The sequence below is a fragment of the Idiotropiscis lumnitzeri genome, chromosome 4 (genome assembly GCF_059441095.1).
Source record: "Idiotropiscis lumnitzeri isolate Australia: NSW breed Sydney's pygmy pipehorse chromosome 4, RoL_Ilum_1.0, whole genome shotgun sequence".
Lineage (NCBI taxonomy): Eukaryota > Metazoa > Chordata > Actinopteri > Syngnathiformes > Syngnathidae > Idiotropiscis > Idiotropiscis lumnitzeri.
The window spans coordinates 11,939,212-11,962,514 of NC_142394.1; the positions used below are offsets into that span (position 1 = coordinate 11,939,212).

At 41.9% G+C, this 23,303-nt stretch overlaps 1 protein-coding gene across 27 annotated transcripts in view; it reads right to left on the reverse strand.

Moving 5' to 3' along the window:
- Nucleotides 1–23,303, reverse strand: part of LOC148338135 (protocadherin alpha-C2-like) — a 154,027-nt gene that overhangs the window by 27,055 nt on the left and 103,669 nt on the right. Inside the window, exon 1 of one of the 27 annotated variants that reach the window (XM_088294885.1) lies at nucleotides 20,243–21,066. The exons of 21 other annotated variants lie outside the window; for them this stretch is intronic. In XM_088294885.1, the coding sequence (XP_088151011.1) occupies nucleotides 20,243–20,734 (492 nt within the window). In that variant the 5' untranslated portion in view covers nucleotides 20,735–21,066. Of the gene's footprint in view, nucleotides 1–2,037; nucleotides 4,553–5,617; nucleotides 8,457–9,884; nucleotides 12,403–13,245; nucleotides 15,730–16,660; nucleotides 18,754–20,242; nucleotides 21,067–23,303 lie in introns of those variants that run through there. 5 more of the 27 variants (XM_088294884.1, XM_088294857.1, XM_088294849.1 and 2 more) reach the window with 5 other exon arrangements.

Here is a 23,303-nt window from a genome sequence, read left to right on the forward strand (position 1 = left end):
TTTTGTAAGTGTTTTTTATTTTAAATGGCACTGGCTCAATTATTTGAACATTAACAACTCCGTTTTTATCTGCGTCATTGTCTTTAACCGTTAAAAGTCCCACCATTGTGTCGAGTGGTGCATCCTCCCTCACCACGTCGACTAATGACGTAACTGATATTTTGGGTGGGTTATCATTAATGTCAATGATTTCAACTAGTATTTTACAATGTGATGCTCTTGAATTTAAACCTTTGTCTTTTGCTTGCACTCTGATTTCAACAGCATTGCTCTTTTCATGATCCAATTCACTTTTTACAGTAATTTCCCCCGTTACTGAATTAATTGCAAATTTATCAACATCATCACCATCGTGATCAATAAAAGAATACACAATTTCTCCATTAAGACCCTCATCGAAATCACGAGCATGCACTGATAGGACGCTCGTGCCAGGCGGGGCATTTTCAGTGACGATGGCTTTGTACAATGCATTGTCGAATATTGGAATATTGTCGTTAACATCCTGCACAGCAATTGTGAGCGGTAAAGTCCCAGATTTAGCAGGTTTTCCTCCATCCAGAGCTGTTAACGTGAGTTTAATCACCGACTGTTTCTCGCGGTCCAGAGCCTTTTGCAGCACCAATTCAGCAGACATGGATTGCTCACCCGCGTTCTGCACATCCAAAGAGAAATGCTCATTTTGGCTCAGTTTATAGCTTTTTACTGAATTACTGCCGACATCTGCGTCGAATGCTTTTGGTAAAGTAAATCGTTCGCCAGTAAAAGCCAACTCAGACACGTTAAGAACAATCTCGGGTAGTCGGAAAGACGGAGGGTTGTCGTTTATGTCCACAATTTTAACCTCAAACCGGTAGAGATTCCGAGGCGTGTTTGCAATGGCTTCCACTTCCAAAGAGCACTTCACACGGCGAGAGCACAACCCCTCTCGGTCTATTCTGTCCTTCACCACAAGTATTCCCGTTTTGGCGTTGACTTCCAAATACCTGGAATTCGGTCCTGATATTTGCAAACCACTTAATTCCAAATGCTGGCTATCGATGTTCAAGTCCTTTGCTAAATTCCCCACAGTTGTTCCGGGAATTGATTCTTCCGTCACGGAATAAACAATCTGTGCAGATGCCGCACTCCAAAAGTGAAACAAAGGAAGGGAAATATATACCCAAAGGTGAAAAATGCCGTCCAGTGTCATTATTATCCTGGCTCGTTAAACAGATGCCCCCGAAATATTGAACTGCACCGGTAACATTTTAACATGTCCGAGTCAGTACACGCAAAAAAAAGAATCTGTAATGGTGAACAAAGAAGCTCTATATCTCTTAATATGGAGAAAAGGGAGGAGCGATTTTTTAAGAGTTTGGCATCTGCGGGCCGAGGGGGACATCTTGTGGTCAAAAATTAAACATTTTGTGTCACGTAATAATTGTCGATTGAAAATCGGTGACATTAAAATCCACATTCACCATTCAAATCAAGAACAGTAGAAACTATGTAAAAAATATGAACCTTAAAATAATGATCTCGTGTGAGTTTTCTCACTATTTGGCCAACTCGGAATGAAATCAGGGCCGGTTTAATTGAACACAAAGATGATATTGTAAAACATGAATTACTGTTGTGAGAATGGTGCCAAATGTTTATTGTTCCTTTTGTCATCTAATAGAACATTTAAAATTGTTATGCCTGGCACGATATGTCACTGGCATAGATAGGTGAACAAGTACAGTATGTATGATTAATAGTCATCTGACAGGCTAAGTGAAATTGAATACATTTTTAAAAGCACCCCCTGATAACCTCATGGCACACTCAGGTGAGATGACACCCGAGTTGGGAATCATTGCTTTCGCTTATGCCACAAACTATTATTTCACCAATGCATAAAAAAAATAATCAAATACAGCCTTAGCCTTTGTATAATTCTAAAGATATTGTAATGAAGCTTTGTTTATGAATAAACACCACAACGTTAAAACAGTAGAAAACAGACACAAATCTAAAAATCGTAAAAAGTGAGGTTTGTGCCATCTACATTACCTTCTCTGTGTTAGGCAAAGTCTGAGTCCTGGTAAAGGTGTCTCCTCCATTAATACTGATCAGTTCTGCTTCGACAGGTGGAAAGGGCGTGGGAAAAACCACCATGTCACTTTTGAGTGTGTCTGAGCTGAAGCACACGTCGTACTGCTGAGTGGCTTTGGAGTAAGACCAGCTCCCGTCAGGGTGGGTGGTGATCATTGGGGCGCTGTACCGGTCGAAGGGGCCGTCAGTCTGTCTATGGCATTTGAAAGCCACTAGAGTGACGAGGCTGAGCAGAAAAATGAGCGACACGGCCACAATGGCGATGAGAAGATACAAGTGTAAATCAGAGAAGCTCTCCTCCTTGATGGGCACATGTCTGAACTGAGTGTGGATGTCAGCTGTGCTTTCAAGCACCACCACATCAATCGACACAGTAGCTGACAGGGAGGCTTCTCCGTTATCACACACCAACACCACCAAGGGGTGACTTTTCAGGTCATTGTCACTCATTCGCCTCTTGGTCCGAATCTCGCCGGTGCTGGTTCCGATCCGGAAGAGGTTGTTGTTGCCCTTAGGCTCAGACAGGTGATAGGAGAGCAGTGCATTGTATCCAGAGTCTGCATCTACTGCCCTGATTTTTGCCACAAAGTATCCCGCTTCAGCAGAATAGGGGATGCTCTCACTGTTCACGGAGCCGTGTTCGGAATAGGGAGCCAAAATGGCAGGACTGTTGTCATTCTCATCCAGGATAAAAATATTGACTGTCACATTGCTGCTGAGTGGAGGAAGACCAGAGTCTGTGGCCTGAACTTTGAACTGAAATGTATTTAATTTCTCATAATCAAAAGACTGTAAACTGACTATATCACCACTCTCTGAATTGACATTCATCACAGATGTTATTGGAATGCTATTTGCATCTCCCAATAATGCATATGTCACTCTTGCGTTCTCATTCATATCCAAATCTATTGCTGTTATTCTGTTTATACTGGCTCCCACAGGACTGTTTTCTTTTACATAAATATTAATAATGGGTTCAGAGAAACGTGGTGCGTTGTCATTAACATCTGCCACTTCAATGCCAATAACGTTTGTGCTAGATAGAGAGGGGCTCCCCTCATCATTTGCTACAAGAGTCAGATTGTAAAAGGAGTGTTCCTCCCTATCTAGTGGGCCGTCAACTACTAGAGAGTAATAGTTTTTATAATTAGATTTAAGATTAAAAGGTGCAGAGCCACTTAATTTACACTTGGTGTTTCCATTCTTCCCTCCATCTTTATCAGTAACGGTCACTAAAGCAACGACACTTCCAATCTCAGCGTCTTCTTTAACAGGGTTCATGAGTGACGTCACCACAATTTCTGGAGCATTGTCGTTCACATCTAGCACTTCCACAAGTAGCTTTGCATTTGCTCTCCGAGGCGACAAACCTTTATCAGTAGCCTGAACGTGAATATCATACGCCGCCTGCGCCTCATAATCCAAACGGCTTTTTACCGCAATCTCACCCGTGTCTGCATCGATTAAAAACACGTCTGCGGGATCAAAATGCGCACGTTTGACAAAAGCAAATGTTATCCTCCCATTGTCACCTTCGTCTAAATCTGCAGCACTTAACTGAATCACTAAAGACCCAGGTGGTGCATTTTCTTTCACACGAGCCTTGTACAGCGCTTGACTAAATGAAGGTGTGTTATCATTAACATCCAAAACATTTACATGCAACAATAACGTGCCGGATTTGGAAGGCTTTCCTCCATCAACTGCAGTCAGCGTTAATTTTATCGTGGCTTGTTTTTCTCTGTCTAAAGCTTTTAGCAGCACCAACTCAGCAGATACACTGTGCTCACCACCGCCCTGCACATCTAAAGAAAAATATTCATTCGTGCTCAGCTTGTAAGTCTTTACCGAGTTTCCAGCAGTATCGGCGTCAAGTGCTAATGGAAGTAAGAAATGCTCGCCTGGGGGCGAGGATTCGGACACGTTAATTGAATGCGACTCCTCCACAAAACGAGGTGCGTTGTCGTTTAAATCTTCTACCACCACTTCAATTCGATGCAGAGCCATCGGGTTCCTCAGTATGGCCTCTAAATTGAGAGTGCATTTGCTCGCTTTTGGACAGAGCTCCTCGCGGTCTACTCTCTCGGTAACATAAAGCTCCCCCGTTCGAAAATTGGCCTTGAAATATTCCTTACTGTAAGCAGACACGACACTTAGATCCCGAGTTTGCAGGTCCCTCGCGTTGATATTCAAATCCTTCGCAAGGTTGCCCACCACGGTTCCTTTGTCCACCTCTTCCATAATAGAGTAGGAAATCTGAGCAGCGCAGCAGTGCCATAAAACGGCAATTAAGAAACAGCAGAGATTTGAATGTTTCCGTCCACCAGCCATTGCTATTCCCACAGATTCCCACGAAGAAAAAACAGCGTTTCATCCACAAAACAACAGACTATCGTCCATAATTCCATCAGCTATTCCCTTCCTCCGAATGTGTTCGTCTTTTGGGCTAGGCACACAATGCGATCAGTCTGATGACGCTACACGGAATCGTGGAGACAGGGAGCTCATACAAAATGGTGGTCTAAAGCGACCTCAAGCGTTTAATCTTGGTATCAACATTTGCCCTAAAATGACAGCATATCTATGTACTAAAGGGGGTTATATTCTGCGATAACTATCACATCATTGATATTAGTTCTCTTATAATATGACGAACTACTCCCCCGCCCCTACCCACACAAAAGGAGACAAGAACATGGGTAATATTAAAGCCCATTGAGAACTTTGCATATAGAGAAATTGGATTTTGAAACAGTGAAATGTAAAAAGACAATGCTTTTAAAAAAAGCAAAACTCTAAAAGCGGTGTGTATCTTGAAAATGTATACAGAATAGCAGTGTAACCACGCAAGGAATTTATCCAGATAAATTAAAGGAAACTCTGGTTTAAATAACTGAAAAGTTTCAACCACATTGTTTTGTGAGAATGGAGACGTTTGTTCTAATTGTGGCAGAGCTACAGACACACGTTATAACCGAAATATTGTTTTGAAGTTCAGCAAAATAAAACAGACAATATTTGATCAGTAACTGCTATGAACATTTTATACACTTCAATAGCATGTGATAAAGTACTGCTTTGGGCATGGAATTCAGTGATGTGATTTGAGGAGAAATAAAGAAAGCTTTTACATATTGAAACAACAACAGCACCATGGACAGCGCAAACATATTCCTTTACTTGAGTATTCATCTTGAAGCCAATAGCCTGCCTGTCCTGCTAACTTGGTGTAAAATGCAAATTAAATAGCGGACTACACCCTTGACCATGCAATCATCAGTCAATAGCGGGGTGTGAAATGATCCCACATAACCTAAACAGACACCACCCACGTTAACATGCAATAATGGCAAACGACGGAGCCCCATTTTTCTCTCGAAATCATTAATCCGTATCAGACAAATTGCCACATCCGTTTTTGCTTCAAAAACTAAATATCCAGTCAGTCTATTTAGTCGTTATTATTATAAATAGTTTATGCGATTTAGTCACGCCTAAAAAAGTAATTAAAAAAAGACTGAATTTACAAGCCTACCTTCTCAGTAGTGGGTAAAGTCTGAGTCCTGGTAAAGGTGTCTCCTCCATTAATACTGATCAGTTCTGCTTCTACAGGTGGAAAGGGCGTGGGAAAAACCACCATGTCACTTTTGAGTGTGTCTGAGCTGAAGCACACGTCGTACTGCTGAGTGGCTTTGGAGTAAGACCAGCTCCCGTCAGGGTGGGTGGTGATCATTGGGGCGCTGTACCTGTCGAAGGGGCCGTCTGTCTGTCTGTGGCATTTGAAAGCGACTAGAGTGATGAGGCTGAGCAGAAAGATGAGCGACACGGCCACAATGGCGATGAGAAGATACAAGTGTAAATCGGAGAAGCTCTCCTCCTTGATGGGCACATGTCTGAACTGAGTGTGGATGTCAGCTGTGCTTTCAAGCACCACCACATCAATAGACACAGTAGCTGACAGGGAGGCTTCTCCGTTATCACACACCAACACCACCAAGGGGTGACTTTTCAGGTCATTGTCACTCATTCGCCTCTTGGTCCGAATCTCGCCGGTGCTGGTTCCGATCCGGAAGAGGTTGTTGTTGCCTTTGGGCTCAGACAGGTGATAGGAGAGCAGTGCATTGTATCCAGAGTCTGCATCGACTGCCCTGATTTTTGCCACAAAGTATCCCGCTTCAGCAGAATACGGGATGCTCTCACTGTTCACAGAGCCGTGTTCGGAATAGGGAGCCAAAATGGCAGGACTGTTGTCATTCTCATCCAGGATAAAAATATTGACTGTCACATTGCTGCTGAGTGGAGGAACACCAGCATCTGTGGCCTGAACTTTGAACTGAAACGTTTTTAACTTCTCATAGTCAAACGATTGCAAACTGACAATGTCTCCACTCTCTGAGTTGATGTTAAGAAGTGAAGAAATTGCAATATTCCTTGGAGAACTATCTAACAGTGTGTATGACACTCTTGCATTTGCATCCAAATCAGGATCAACTGCATTTATGGAACAAAGAGAATATCCCGTTGGACTATTTTCTTTGACATACACATTAATAACAGGTTCCATAAAACGAGGTGCGTTATCATTAACATCAGAAACAAGAACAGTAATGATCCTTGTAGTGGACAGAGGTGGACTACCTTCATCTGTGGCTAAAATCGTGACATTATAAAGAGAGGTGTTTTCTCTGTCCAGTGCTCCATCAACGACTAAAGAATAATCATTTTTGTAGTTCGTCCTCATCTTAAAGGGAACCGATCCAACTACCTTACAGTTTGTTACCCCATTGTTCCCACTATCAACATCGCTTACTGTAACCAAGGCAACAATTGTCTCAAATTCAGCATTTTCTTTTACTGGGGTCATCAGTGACGTCACCGTTATTTTGGGGGCGTTGTCATTCACATCCATTATCTCTATGAGCAGTTTAGCATTTGCACTACGAGGAAAAGGGCCTTGATCCGTTGCCTGAATCCTAATTTCATAAACAGGATTCTCTTCATAATCTAGAGTACCTTTCACGGTGATTTCTCCGGTTTCGGAATTTAGATTGAAAACATTTGATTCATCATTAAGGCTTCGTTTGATTATAGAATATGTGATCTTACTGTTAATGCCCTCATCCAAATCTGTTGCATTTAATTTTATCACAACTGAGCCCTCCGCGGCATCTTCGCTCAGACGCACTTTATAAAGCGACTTGCTAAAAGTGGGTACGTTGTCATTAACATCGAGCACATTTACGCGTATTTGCAAGGAGCCAGATTTCGGAGGTTTACCTCCGTCGACAGCGGTGAGCGTGAGTGTGACGAGAGATTGTTTCTCTCGATCTAAAGCCCTTTGTAGCACCAATTCTGCAGACACGCCGTGGTCTCCTCCGCTCTGCACATCCAGTGTAAAATGTTCATTATTGTTAATTTTATAGCTCCTCACTGAATAACTGCCGAAGTCTGCGTCCACGGCTACTGGGAGGAAGTACCGCTCTCCCGGTAAAGCTGATTCAAAAATGTCCAAAGTGTATGCATTTTCTATAAAAACAGGTGAATTATCGTTTATATCCAAAACACTGACGTCAATACGATGTGCCGTCATCGGATTGTTTAACACAGCTTGTATCCTTAACGAACATTTTGCCACATTCGGACAAAGCGCCTCCCTGTCTATTCTTTCTTTCACAAATAGATCACCGCTCTGGAAATTCACGTTGAAATACTCTTTACTGTGGCTGGAAACAACTCGCAGATCTCTGGTGTGCAGCTCCAGCAAGTTGAGGTTTAAATCCTTGGCGATGTTGCCCACCACGAAGCCTTTGTTCGCCTCCTCGTTAATGGAGTAAGACAATTGCGAAGCGGACGAGCCGAAAATACAAAGAAGAAAAGCAAAGTAAATCCGGAAATCGTCTCTTGGTTGACGCGTCCTCATCGTCAACGCGGCAAAACTAACAGACTGTCGTCTATCATTTATCCACTTTGAAATAATTTAATCCAATGCAACATTACTGTTGCGAGGTTGCCGTGCGTCTCCGTGCGTCTTCTGCGTATGAACAACCGGCGGATGAGGATTTCTTTTCTCAAGCAGGGCGGTGTAGGACTATTGCTGGGCCGTCGAATTAACATGTCCATATTTGCGGTCTCCTGCGACCCCGTGTGGTAAATTTAAGATAAGGCTATCATAACTCACTGCACATGCAGATGACCTAAGAGCAACAAAATAATCTTTGGAAAAAAAAAAAATCAATATTTAGGACCAACACCTGGTAATGCTAAATATTGATTCCCATTTACCTTTTAAAATTTGTTGTAACATTTGAAGAACATTCGAAAGGAATAGTAGCAATATTATAAATTTCCATGAAATATTTTGTAGTTGCTTACATGAAGTAAATGAACATAACGGGGAACTCAAAATCAACTATACTACTATTATCAATGCCAATACTACAATATGTAATTTTAACAATTATAATTTTGAATGTTAAGTCACTGTTGCTATAAATGTTCACTCGCCTTACTTCCACGCAGGTAGTGTGCATTTCCCACACATTGATGTGGATGTGACTGACTGTGATTGGTTTTCTGTTCCTATATGTGCCATGTGACTGACTGACGATCAGACCAGAGGTGGTCCCCTTTCGCACGAAAGCTTTGATAGATCCCAGCTTTCCTCAGCCCTGAACCAGATAAATATTACACAAAATTGATGGATGGATATTCAATCTGATGCATGATATGAGGAACCCACAAACGTGCATCACATGAAGTCCAGCACCATGGACAGTGGCATTTAAAGTAGTTATTTTCACAACCAAATGGAAAGCGAGTGGCTATGTGAAGTTATGAAGTACAGAGTAAAGATTCAGGAGAGCAGAGATGACATTGCAAAGTCAGTAATACAGGGAACACACAAGGCTTTCAGATTAAAGTGCAAGAACTAGTTTTATAGCAGCAAAAGTATATGGGCCCCTGATTTCCCATGCAGCAAAATGCTCATCCAACATTCCCATTCTATCATTTAATAGCCTATCAACATGCATCTAAACATTTTTCGTCAAACGGGTAAATCATGTGTGTGCATGCGTGTGTTCCGAATGGCTTTTGCGCGATAGTAGAAGATGTGAATGCCCCCTCCCAGACACACGCACAGTAGTGACAGGAGTGCTTTTAAAATATTTTTTTAAGATGACGATGATTATAATCTAATCAGTTATTGATTGAGATGGATTGTCCCATGCTGATGTCATATTTACGAATGAATTATATGACATGCATCATTCACATCCAGGGAGGGCCGATTTGTTTGCCTGTGTCTCGATCCAAGAAAAAAAAAATGAGTTACACCGGCTGCGCCTCAAATTAGACCTGTTTTTTGCGAGTCTAAACTTGATTCTACTTTTTGTGGCAAAATTTGTGGATGCGATGGGAGGAGACGAGGCAGAAATGTTTCCCACATTAACACACATGCTGAACTAAAACATTGACCCTGCACACAAATGACAATGCATCCTTTTACAACAAGAGCAGACTACTTTCTGTGACCTAATCATCAGTTGTGTGGGGGGCGAGGCTGCTTTGTATGCCAGCATGCCAGATGAGTGCAACACAGCCACAAACACGGTGGACTTGACTTGCGCTGGTCCGAAAATTAAGCTAGGTCTGTTTTTATAGTGAGTGCACGGGAAACAGTTGACCAAAATAAGACCCAGTAATGTTAATATGAAAAATTAAATATATTTTTACTAGGATATGCATTGCTTTCAACTGTCAGCGAAGGAAATGAAACTGAAGAACAAAATTTGTCAGCCTACCTTCTCAGTGCTAGGTAAAGTTTGAGTCCTGGTAAAGGTGTCTCCTCCATTAATACTGATCAGTTCTGCTTCTACTGGTGGAAAGGGCGTGGGAAAAACCACCATGTCACTTTTGAGTGTGTCTGAGCTGAAGCACACGTCGTACTGCTGAGTAGCTTTGGAGTAAGACCAGCTCCCGTCAGGGTGGGTGGTGATCATTGGGGCGCTGTACCGGTCAAAGGGTCCGTTGGTCTGTCTGTGGCATTTGAAAGCCACTAAAGTGATGAGGCTGAGCAGAAAAATGAGTGACACGGCCACAATGGCGATGAGAAGATACAAGTGTAAATCGGAGAAGCTCTCCTCCTTGATGGGCACATGTCTGAACTGAGTGTGGATGTCAGCTGTGCTTTCAAGCACCACCACATCAATAGACACAGTAGCTGACAGGGAGGCTTCTCCGTTATCACACACCAACACCACCAAGGGGTGACTTTTCAGGTCATTGTCACTCATTCGCCTCTTGGTCCGAATCTCGCCGGTGCTGGTTCCGATCCGGAAGAGGTTGTTGCCCTTAGGCTCAGACAGGTGATAGGAGAGCAGTGCATTGTATCCAGAGTCTGCATCTACTGCCCTGATTTTTGCCACAAAGTATCCCGCTTCAGCAGAATAGGGGATGCTCTCACTGTTCACGGAGCCGTGTTCGGAATAGGGAGCCAAAATGGCAGGACTGTTGTCATTCTCATCCAGGATAAAAATATTAACTGTCACATTGCTGCTGAGTGGAGGAACACCAGCGTCTGTGGCCTGAACTTTGAACTGAAACGTTTTTAACTTCTCATAGTCAAACGATTGCAAACTGACAATGTCTCCACTCTCTGAGTTGATGTTAAGAAGTGAAGAAATTGCAATATTCCTTGGAGAACTATCTAACAGTGTGTATGACACTCTTGCATTTGCATTCAAATCAGGATCAACTGCATTTATGGAACAAAGAGAATATCCCGTTGGACTATTTTCTTTGACATACACATTAATAACAGGTTCCATAAAACGAGGTGCGTTATCATTAACATCAGAAACAAGAACAGTAATGATCCTTGTAGTGGACAGAGGTGGACTACCTTCATCTGTGGCTAAAATCGTGACATTATAAAGAGAGGTGTTTTCTCTGTCGAGTGCTCCATCAACGACTAAAGAATAATCATTTTTGTAGTTAGTTTTCAACTTAAAGGGAACAAATCCATCTACCTTACAGTTGGTGACACCGTTGTTCCCACTATCCTTATCACTTACTGTAACCAAAGCAACAATTGTCCCCGAGTCTGCGTTTTCTTTTACGGGGGTCATCAGTGACGTCACCGTTATTTCAGGGGCGTTGTCATTCACATCAAATATCTCTATGAGCAGTTTAGCGTGTGCACTACGAGGAACGGGGCCTTGATCTGTTGCTTGAATTCTTACTTCAAAAGCAGGAGTCTCTTCATAATCTAAAGTACCTTTAACGGTGATTTCGCCCGTTTCTGTATTTAGATTAAAACTATTTGATGGATCATTGTTGCCTCGTTTAACCAAGGAATATGTAATTTTACTGTTCATGCCTTCGTCTAAATCTGTTGCATTTAATTTTATCACGACTGAGCCCTGCGCGGCATCTTCGCTGAGACGCACTTTATAAAGCGATTTGCTAAAAGTGGGTACGTTGTCATTAACATCGAGCACATTTACGCGTATTTGTAAGGAGCCAGATTTCGGAGGTTTACCTCCGTCGACAGCCGTGAGTGTGAGTGTGACGAGAGATTGTTTCTCTCGATCTAAAGATTTATGTAGCACCAATTCTGCAGACACGCCGTGGTCTCCTCCACTCTGCACATCCAGAGTAAAATGTTCATTGTTGCTCAATTTATAGCTCCTCACTGAGTTACTGCCAATGTCTGCGTCCACAGCCACTGGGAGGAGGTACCGCTCTCCCGGTAAAGCGGACTCTGAAATGTCCAAAGTATACGCACTTTCTATAAAAGCAGGTGAATTATCGTTTATATCCAAAACACTGACGTCAATACGATGTGCCGTCATCGGATTGTTTAACACAGCTTGTATCCTTAACGAACATTTTGCCACATTCGGACAAAGCGCCTCCCTGTCTATTCTTTCTTTCACAAATAGATCACCGCTCTGTAAATTCACGTTGAAATACTCTTTACTGTGGCTGGAAACAACTCGCAGATCTCTGGTGTGCAGCTCCAGCAAGTTGAGGTTTAAATCCTTGGCGATGTTGCCCACCACGAAGCCTTTGTTCGCCTCCTCGTTAATGGAGTAAGACAATTGAGACGCGGACGAGCCGAAAATACAAAGAAGAAAAGCAAAGTAAATCCGGAAATCGTCTCTTGGTTGACGAGTCCTCATCGTCAGCGCAGCAAAATTAACAGACTCTCGTCTATCATTTATCCACATTGAAATAATTGAATCCAATGCAACATTGCTGTTGCGAGGTTGCCCTGCTCCTCTGTGCGTCTTCTGCGCTTAAACAACCGGCGGATGACGATTTCTTTTCTCGTGCAGGGCGGAGTAAAAATATTGAGGGGCCTTGGAATTAACATCTTCATATTTACGGTCTCCTGCGACCCCGTGTGGCGAATTTAAGGCAAGGCCATAACTGTCACTGCACAAGCAGAATGACCTAAGAGCAACCAAATAACAATTTTAAAAATGAGGTATTTAGGCCTCAATCCGATGACGTGGAAAATGTTGATTCCCATATGCCATTTAAAATGTTTTGTAACATTTTAAGAACATTATTAACCAATAGTTAAAAATTCTACCTCATCTTTTCTGACACAAATCACACAAATAGAACAACAGCTACCAAATAGTTGACAGCATCAACTCCAAATTACTACTACATTGAAAAAAAATGTATGATGAATTTACCACAATTTGGTTCATCAAGGTGTTGCACAAAATAAAAGCATTTGGATCCAAATACATTTTTAAGTATCATACGAGTCTACATATAAAATGTATGGATCCACATGATCCCATTTCGTGCATACATTTGGTGAAATAAAATTGATTAAATTCAATAAACTATTTTTCCAGGATTACGGAGAGCACACCCGGGCTTCACCTTAAACCAGAATAGCATGAAGCCCAAACTACAGAAGAAAACATAATGATTACTCCATCTGTGGTTGCTTTTCGGTATTTGCACATTGTATATTGTATACCTTACATGACAATTTTAGACATGTCTGAGTTGACCAAGAGACTGTCACTAGCAATTTGTCATAAAAGAATATATAATTCAGACAATACAGAACATTGCTTTCAATGTTCAGCCTGCGCAGTCAACTAGGTAAACAAAACTTACAAAGTGTAAGCCTACCTTCTCAGAGTTAGGAAGAGTCTGTGTCCTTGTAAAAGTGTCTCCTCCATTAATACTGATCAGTTCTGCTTCGACAGGTGGAAAGGGCGTGGGAAAAACCACCATGTCACTTTTGAGTGTGTCTGAGCTGAAGCACACGTCGTACTGCTGAGTGGCTTTGGAGTAAGACCAGCTCCCGTCAGGGTGGGTGGTGATCATTGGGGCGCTGTACCTGTCGAAGGGGCCGTCTGTCTGTCTGTGGCATTTGAAACCCACTAAAGTGATGAGGCTGAGCAGAAAGATGAGTGACACGGCCACAATGGCGATGAGAAGATACAAGTGTAAATCGGAGAAGCTCTCCTCCTTGATGGGCACATGTCTGAACTGAGTGTGGATGTCAGCTGTGCTTTCAAGCACCACCACATCAATAGACACAGTAGCTGACAGGGAGGCTTCTCCGTTATCACACACCAACACCACCAAGGGGTGACTTTTCAGGTCATTGTCACTCATTCGCCTCTTGGTCCGAATCTCGCCAGTGCTGGTTCCGATCCGGAAGAGGTTGTTGTTGCCTTTGGGCTCAGACAGGTGATAGGAGAGCAGTGCATTGTATCCAGAGTCTGCATCGACTGCCCTGATTTTTGCCACAAAGTATCCCGCTTCAGCAGAATACGGAATGCTCTCACTGTTCACGGAGCCGTGTTCGGAATATGGAGCCAAAATGGCAGGACTGTTGTCATTCTCATCCAGGATAAAAATATTGACTGTAATATTGCTGTTGAGTGGAGGAACACCAGAGTCTGTGGCCTGAACTTTGAACTGAAACGTTTTTAACTTCTCATAGTCAAACGATTGCAAACTGACAATGTCACCATTCTCTGGGTTGATGTTAAGAAGTGAAGAAATTGCAATATTCCTTGGAGAACTATCTAACAGTGTGTATGACACTTTTGCATTTGCATCCAAATCAGGATCAACTGCATTTATGGAACAAAGAGAATATCCCGTTGGACTATTTTCTTTGACATACACATTAATAACAGGTTCCATAAAACGAGGTGCGTTATCATTAACATCAGAAACAAGAACAGTAATGATCCTTGTAGTGGACAGAGGTGGACTACCTTCATCTGTGGCTAAAATCGTGACATTATAAAGAGAGGTGTTTTCTCTGTCGAGTGCTCCATCAACGACTAAAGAATAATCATTTTTGTAGTTAGTTTTCAGCTTAAAGGGAACAGATCCAACTACCTTGCAGTTGGTAAGGCCATTGTTGCCGCCATCCTTATCACTTACTGTAACCAAAGCAACAATTGTCCCCAGTTCTGCATTTTCCTTTACTGGCATCATAAGTGACGTCACTGTTATTTGAGGGTCGTTGTCATTTACATCAATTACCTCAATGAGCAGTTTAGCATTTGTACTACGAGGAGAAAGGCCTTGATCCATTGCTTGAACCCTGACTTCATAAGCAGGAGTCTCTTCATAATCTAAATAACCTTTCACTGTTATTTCTCCTGTGTCAGCATTTAGATTGAAAACATTAGACAGATCATTGTTACCTCGTTTAATTAAGGAATACACAATCTTACTGTTCATTCCTTCGTCTAAATCTGTTGCATTTAATTTAATCACAACTGAGCCCTGAGCTGCATTTTCACTCAAACGCACTTTATACAGCGACTTGCTAAAAACAGGTGTGTTATCATTTGCATCCATGACCATTACTTTGATATGCAACATGCCCGATCTTATAGGTTTTCCTCCATCAAAAGCCGTAAGAGTAAGTTCATGAACAGGCTGTCTCTCTCTATCTAAAGCTTTGTGCAGCACGAGCTCTGCAGACACGCCTTGTTCTCCACCACTCTGCACATCCAACGTAAAATATTCATTTGGACTCAATGTGTACGTTTTGATTGAATTGCTTCCTGTATCTGAATCTACTGCTTCTGGTAGAAAATATCTTTCTCCCGGTGCCACGGATTCAGATATCTTCAAAATGTGTATCTCCTCCTCAAATATCGGTGAATTGTCGTTTACATCTAAAATAATAACGTCTATGCGGTGCACACTCATCGGGTTGCTCAGCACTGCCTGTATCCTCACAAAGCATTGCGCCGTGCTCGGACAAAGCTCCTCTCTGTCTATTCTATTGTTAACAAAGAGGTTCCCGGTGCGAAGATCCACCTCGATATAGTTCTTATTATAACTGGAAACGATGTGCAGGTCTCTGTGATGCAGCTCTTGCAAATTGAGGTTCAAATCCTTTGCAATATTTCCCACCACCGTGCCTTTGTTCATCTCCTCGGAAACAGAGTAAGATAATTGCGAAGCAGATCCGTCACAAAAGAGAAACATGGCAAAGATATAAATCCACAAATACTCCTCCGTCCCCATCGTTGCACAAAAAAAAATAATAACCCAGCTAGCAATGTATATCCACGGTTTGCCTAGCCGAGACCAACACAAATCTCGGGCGGTAACAACAGTTCTTCTCGCCAAATGCCAGCCGAGTAGCAGGCTAAACCGCAGCCAATGACAGTTTTACATCGCCCGGGTGAGGAGCATTATGCATTATCATATCTGTGGTCTTAGTGCGACATCGTGTGGTCAATGATTGTTAAAGCGTTGAAACGTGCAATACACTTCAAATTCAGAAAAACTAATTTATATATATTGTTTGAGTTTTCGCTACAGTCAAAACATTGCAAACATTATATTTTGTATCCGTTCGATTTAGATTAAAAGCACTCTGATTAATGTGGTCGGATTTGGAATTTTTACCACACAATAATATCATGTAAGATTAAAAAAAAAGACTTAGTGATGTATATTTACCCACTGAAAATGTACTGTCCATCCAGCAACCATGAGTGTTCAGATAATATTATTCGTAACAGAACTGTGAATAATTTACAATACACAAATTAGGACTTTCTCATGCTTTAGAAAGGTATGCGTGCTCTTCAAATTCCATTGATTGTGCTACACAAGCAGGCTGGGAACAAACATTTCATCCATCCACCCATTCGTACGTGGCAGCCGTGTGAACCAAAACGAATGGCTTATACAAAAAAAAAATGGGGAGAGTTCCCTTCAACTTAATTTGAAAGCATCCGAAGGACTTAATATTTTGAGCATCAACACTTTAAATTTCACGATATGTTATCTGTCATCTTTGCTACTAGTCTACAATTTACACAATGACAAAACTATTGAAAATAAATCACAACATTTAGTCAACCTAAATATTCTCTGAGACATGAACAACATTATCAACACAAATAGCATATTGAGTACTCAGGAAAGCTTCACAATAAACCAAGCACAAGAACAGGAGTGCATAGATGTTTTTATCTATTAACTATTTATAGACAGTATAAATGCCTTATAAATTTATAAATATAAAAATCAATATTTATAAATGTCAGCCTACCTTCTCAGTAGAGGGTAAAGTCTGAGTCCTTGTAAAGGTGTCTCCTCCATTAATACTGATCAATTCTGCTTCTACTGGTGGAAAGGGCGTGGGGAAAACCACCATGTCACTTTTGAGTGTGTCTGAGCTGAAGCACACGTCGTATTGCTGAGTAGCTTTGGAGTAAGACCAGCTCCCGTCAGGGTGGGTGGTGATCATTGGGGCGCTGTACCGGTCGAAGGGGCCGTCTGTCTGTCTGTGGCATTTGAAAGCCACTAAAGTGATGAGGCTGAGCAGAAAAATGAGCGACACTGCCACAATGGCGATGAGAAGATACAAGTGTAAATCGGAGAAGCTCTCCTCCTTGATGGGCACATGTCTGAACTGAGTGTGGATGTCAGCTGTGCTTTCAAGCACCACCACATCAATAGACACAGTAGCTGACAGGGAGGCTTCTCCGTTATCACACACCAACACCACCAAGGGGTGACTTTTCAGGTCATTGTCACTCATTCGCCTCTTGGTCCGAATCTCGCCGGTGCTGGTTCCGACCCGGAAGAGGTTGTTGTTGCCCTTAGGCTCAGACAGGTGATAGGAGAGCAGTGCATTGTATCCAGAGTCTGCATCGACTGCCCTGATTTTTGCCACAAAGTATCCCGCTTCAGCAGAATACGGGATGCTCTCACTGTTCACGGAGCCGTGTTCGGAATAGGGAGCCAAAATGGCAGGACTGTTGTCATTCTCATCCAGGATAAAAATATTGACTGTCACATTACTGCTGAGTGGAGGAACACCAGAGTCTGTGGCCTGAATTTTAAACTGAAACGTTTTTAACTTTTCATAATCAAAAGACTGCAAAGCGACTACATCTCCACTTTCAGAGTTAATACTTATCATTGAAGCCGTTTGTGTAGTTTTAAAAGGGCTTTCACTCAAGTGATAAAATGCTTTTCCATTTTCAAGTAAATCCGCATCTGTAGTTGTCAAAGTGTAAATAGTTGTTCCAAACGGATTATTCTCCTTCACATATACATTAATTTCAGGCTCCACGAATTGAGGTGGATTGTCATTAACATCAGACACCTGAATGGTGATGACGTGTGTAGTGGACTGGGGTGGGGTTCCTTCATCAGTAGCTCTAAGTGTTACGAAATACTTGGAGGTGGCCTCTCTATCAAGAGGACCGTCAACCAACAACGAGTAGTATTTTTTATAATTGAACTGTAATATGAATGGCACAGATCCAACAATTTCACACTTTGTTTGGCCATTTTTACCCCCGTCCTTATCAGTAATCATCACCATGGCAACAGCAGTGCCGATTTCAGCACCCTCTTTCACGGGACTCATGAGAGATGACACAGTGATTTCCGGTGCATTGTCATTCAGGTCAATGACTTCCACTAAAACTTTGCTGTGCGCCAAACGGGGAGGAACGCCTTTGTCCCGCGCTTGAACACGAATCTCATACGCTTGAGTTTCCTCATAATCAACATTACCTTTAACGGTGATTTCCCCTGTATTATCATTCAGTGCAAACTTGTTATCAGGGTTAAAACGCCCTCGTTCTGCAAAAGAATACGTGAGTTGCCCGTTGACGCCATCGTCTAAATCAGTAGCAGTCAACGTTAGCAACGCGGTGCCTATATCTGCATTTTCAATAACTTGGACCTTGTACAGAGATTTGCTAAACAAGGGAGGATTGTCGTTAACATCAAGAACATTTATTTGGATTTGTATGGTCCCTGATTTTGCAGGTTTTCCTCCATCAATGGCAACAAGCGTGAGATCAACCACAGCCTGTTTTTCTCGATCTAAAGCTTTCTGCAGTAATAATTCAGCAGAAACGCTGTCCTCGTTCTTTTGTACGTCTAAAACAAAGTATTCATTTGGATGTAATATATAAGTCTTAACTGAGTTTAGGCCAACGTCTGCGTCATGTGCTATTGGAAGCGGATGTTTTTCTCCAAGAAAATAATTTTCATACATATCTATTGTTGTAATGTCTTGATTAAAAACCGGAGCGTTGTCATTAATATCATTAACAACAACCTCAATTTGGTGGAGCCTGCGAGGGTTACTCAACGCGGCTTCTATATTTAAAGAACATTTCACCACATTGGGACACAGCTCCTCTCTGTCTATTCTCTCGCGGACATACAATATTCCAGACTCGAGATTAACGTCAAAATAGCGCTTATTGTTCGCGGAGTTTATCTGCAGACCCGTGGACAGGAGTTGCTGCGCACTGAGGTTTAAATCCTTTGCGAGATTTCCCACCGCGCTCCCTTTGTCTACCTCCTCCGAGATGGAATAAGATATTTGAGCCGTGCTCCAGCCGCACAGACAAAGCAGAGTGAAAAACAGACCTCCGATGGTAACCCATTGGTCCCAAGAAGCCATTCCTGCTCAAATAGACAACATCAATCCAGTTTTGCCTTTGGTATATATCCACAGGGAATGAAAAAAAAAATAAATAAAAATTTATCCGAGTACGTTTCTTTTGCCGCTTACGTTGCCAGAGTGTGTCTCGTTGTAACTGTGTTGATTCGACGATGACACTCCCCATTTGTGACGTTTTCTATTCGGAGGAGTTACGTGTGCACTCCAGATGCATTTTAGCACGGTCTCCTGCGTCACCTTGCGACGGTTGTGGTGAAATGCAGTTTCAAGTCAAATGCAGATTTTTAAATGTTAATCCTGTCCAGAAAACTGAAGCAATTGGTCGACTAGGTGGAAATCCATCTATGTACTCGTTTTATATGTAAAAAGTAGCATAATATGCAGCCTGGATCCTGAAACGCATCTCACGTGGACAGTACTAAAAAATCAGGGCCGTCAGGACCACGGAGAGCGACTCCATTTTTGTTTTAATATAACATTTTAAAGCGGAGGTTTGAGAGTCAAATAATAGACTCAGATGTCAGCACTTTATTCTAGACACTATTATCATCAGTTGATTTGAATAGCAATTTAACAAACAAGTGTCATTGTAAAATGCATCAAGCTATCATGTTTTGTATTGTCCATAGGCGACTCAAAGTTTAACAATCGAAACGAACAAAAATAAAGCAGTTGAACACGTGATTAATGTCCTCTAACATATAACGGAAATACACCGGGTAAACGTTTTTTTTTTTAAAATATTTATTAAAATAATATATTCAGAGCTCCTCATAACTTTACACATCTTTATATGTGTTACATCCAGCAGGCCACTTTCATCTTTCAGTCACACTTCAGACTTGTCTTGATGATTTAAAACTTCCAAACTCCATCCCACACAAGATCTGGAACAGGGAATCTCTGCCTTCAAAACGCAACTTGTTTAAAAGCCTTATTGACATGATCTTATAATAACTGTCCGGACTACATTAGTCATAGAAATGTTATTTGTATTAATTTATTCAGTATTTCATATGTTTATATTTATAGGACCTTATTTGTATAGTTTTCATTTTAATTTGATATTTTTTAAAAGGTGCCGCTAAATGATTGGTATTGCATTGTACAGGTGACTAAACACAGCAACACTATTCAACTTTAATTACTGTGTGAATAGCAATGTTACAAAGAAAATTTTAATCCTTGAAAATGTCTTACCTTTTCATTGTTAGGTAACGTTTGAGTCCTGGTAAAGGTGTCTCCTCCATTAATACTAATCAGTTCTGCTTCTACAGGTGGAAAGGGCGTGGGAAAAACCACCATGTCACTTTTGAGTGTGTCTGAGCTGAAGCACACGTCGTACTGCTGAGTGGCTTTGGAGTAAGACCAGCTCCCGTCAGGGTGGGTGGTGATCATTGGGGCGCTGTACCGGTCGAAGGGGCCGTCTGTCTGTCTGTGGCATTTGAAAGCCACTAAAGTGATGAGGCTGAGCAGAAAAATGAGCGACACGGCCACAATGGCGATGAGAAGATACAAGTGTAAATCGGAGAAGCTCTCCTCCTTGATGGGCACATGTCTGAACTGAGTGTGGATGTCAGCTGTGCTTTCAAGCACCACCACATCAATAGACACAGTAGCTGACAGGGAGGCTTCTCCGTTATCACACACCAACACCACCAAGGGGTGACTTTTCAGGTCATTGTCACTCATTCGCCTCTTGGTCCGAATCTCGCCGGTGCTGGTTCCGATCCGGAAGAGGTTGTTGTTGCCTTTGGGCTCAGACAGGTGATAGGAGAGCAGTGCATTGTATCCAGAGTCTGCATCTACTGCCCTGATTTTTGCCACAAAGTATCCCGCTTCAGCAGAATAGGGGATGCTCTCACTGTTCACGGAGCCGTGTTCGGAATAGGGAGCCAAAATGGCAGGACTGTTGTCATTCTCATCCAGGATAAAAACATTGACCGTCACATTACTGCTAAGTGGAGGAACACCAGAGTCTGTGGCCTGAACTTTGAACTGAAAGGTCTTCAATGTTTCGTAGTCAAAAGACTGAAGTGCAACTATATCGCCACTTTCTGAGTTGATGGTTATCATTGTAGTTATTGGGATTGAGGCGGTGCTACTTTGCACAAATGAGTAGGTCACATGGCCATTTTGATCAATGTCATCATCCAATGCAGTCACTCGATTTATTACTTCTCCTATTGGACTATTTTCTTTAATATGAATATTAATGAGTGGCTCTGAGAAGTGAGGCTTGTTGTCATTAACATCGGAAACGCGGACATTGATGACACTTGTGCTGGACAGAGGTGGAGTGCCTTCATCATTTGCCGTAATGCTAACATTGTACATTGAGATGCTCTCTCTGTCAAGAGGCCCACCAACAACCAAGGAATATGAGTTCTTATAATTTGACTCAAGTTTAAATGGCACATCATTATTAATTTTACTATGCACAAGACCATTTTTCCCTCCATCTTTATCTAATATTGAAACAAGGGCAACAGCAGTGCCAATGATAGCATCTTCTTTTACTGTGCTCAACAAGGATGTAACTGAAATTTCAGGGGCATTGTCATTGACATCTAAAACCTCAATCAATAATTTTGCATGAGAAGTCTTGGGGAAAAAAGCCCCATCACTGGCTTGTACTCTCACTTCAAAATTGCTCCTCTCTTCGAAGTTCAAATTCTTTATGTTTGTAACAGTCCCACTTGTTTTGTCTATAGCAAACAAAGCATTTTGATTCCCTCTATCTACTTCACTGAAAGAATAGAATACATGTCCATTTTCTCCTTCATCTAAATCAGTAGCATTTAAGGTTATTATCGATGTGCCAATCTCAATATTTTCATACACGCTAGCTTTATACAGACTTTTACTGAATACCGGAGCATTATCATTGATGTCCAATACATTCACAACAATAGTCATGGTGCCTGACTTTGGTGGTGTTCCTCCATCAATCGCAGTCATCGTGAGTGTGATCACGGCCTGTTTTTCTCGGTCTAAAAGTCTCTGAAGCACCAATTCCGGCGTCACACTTTCTCCTCGGAGTACCTCAAGAGAGAAGTGTTCATTTTGGCTGAGCTTGTATGAATTTACTGAATTTTTACCTACGTCAACATCATGAGCTGTGTGCAGGGGAAACTTTGTGCTCAGTTCTGTATTTTCCGTAATATTTAATACCTGTGATTTACTCAAGAATGTTGGATAATTGTCATTTACATCTGATATATTAATTTCAAAATGGTACAGTTTTAACGGATTATTAATGACTGCTTCTATACTGAGTGAACATTTTGCTTCATCTCCGCACAATTCCTCTCGATCTATTCTTTCATTCACATAGATGACGCCAGTCTTTAGGTTTACCTCGAAATATTTCCTCTTTGTTCCCGCAACGATCTGAAACATGCGAGACTCCAAATCCTGCACGTTTAGGCTCAAATCCTTTGAAATATTTCCCACAACGGTCCCCACATTCACCTCCTCCGCCACCGAGTAAGAGAGTTGGCCGCACACCGCTTCCCAGTAACACTCCAGCAGCACGAAGAGCAAATACAATCGCGCAGAGCTCCATCTGCTCGGCGTACGCATCGTTCTATACATCCACATAAGGCAAAAGGGAAATGGTGCAAAATCGTTAGACTCTCCACTTAGCGTGGAGTAAAATCTGAACAAAAGAAATTAATTCTTCTGTAACGATCCCCGCCGCATCAGTCACTGACTGAGCTTCTTTGTTCCAATGACGAAAAAGAGCACGTCTATCTTTGGGAGGAGCCCCGCGCCGTGAATGAGGGTGCTTCAATGTCACGGTCCACTGTGTCCTCTAGTGGACGTTTGCATGAACTGCAACCAACATCACACGACGATGATGCAAATACCAGTAGTAAGTCCATTGCATAAACAATAAAATCCCATTAAAAAATGTTTGTCTGCAAGAACATGATTTGATTTTCATCCATGTCAGTTGAATAGGCATGTCTGAATAGAATGATGTTCACATGGCATCACAGATGTCATGATTCAGGACCAACACATAGGTCCCTCAGATAATACCACTCTCTTCAAAATAAACAAGTAATGAACGCCAGTATTTTTCCAAAACAAAATTCCCTCAACTCAACCCCGTCCACAACCATTATTCTGGCGAGTATAGAGGGTAAAAATAACATGCATATTTGAATGGATATATTCCTGAATACATTTATTCATATTTACTTCTACTAAATTTGAATCATACTAACCCATAAAATGTCCAGAGCCATATATA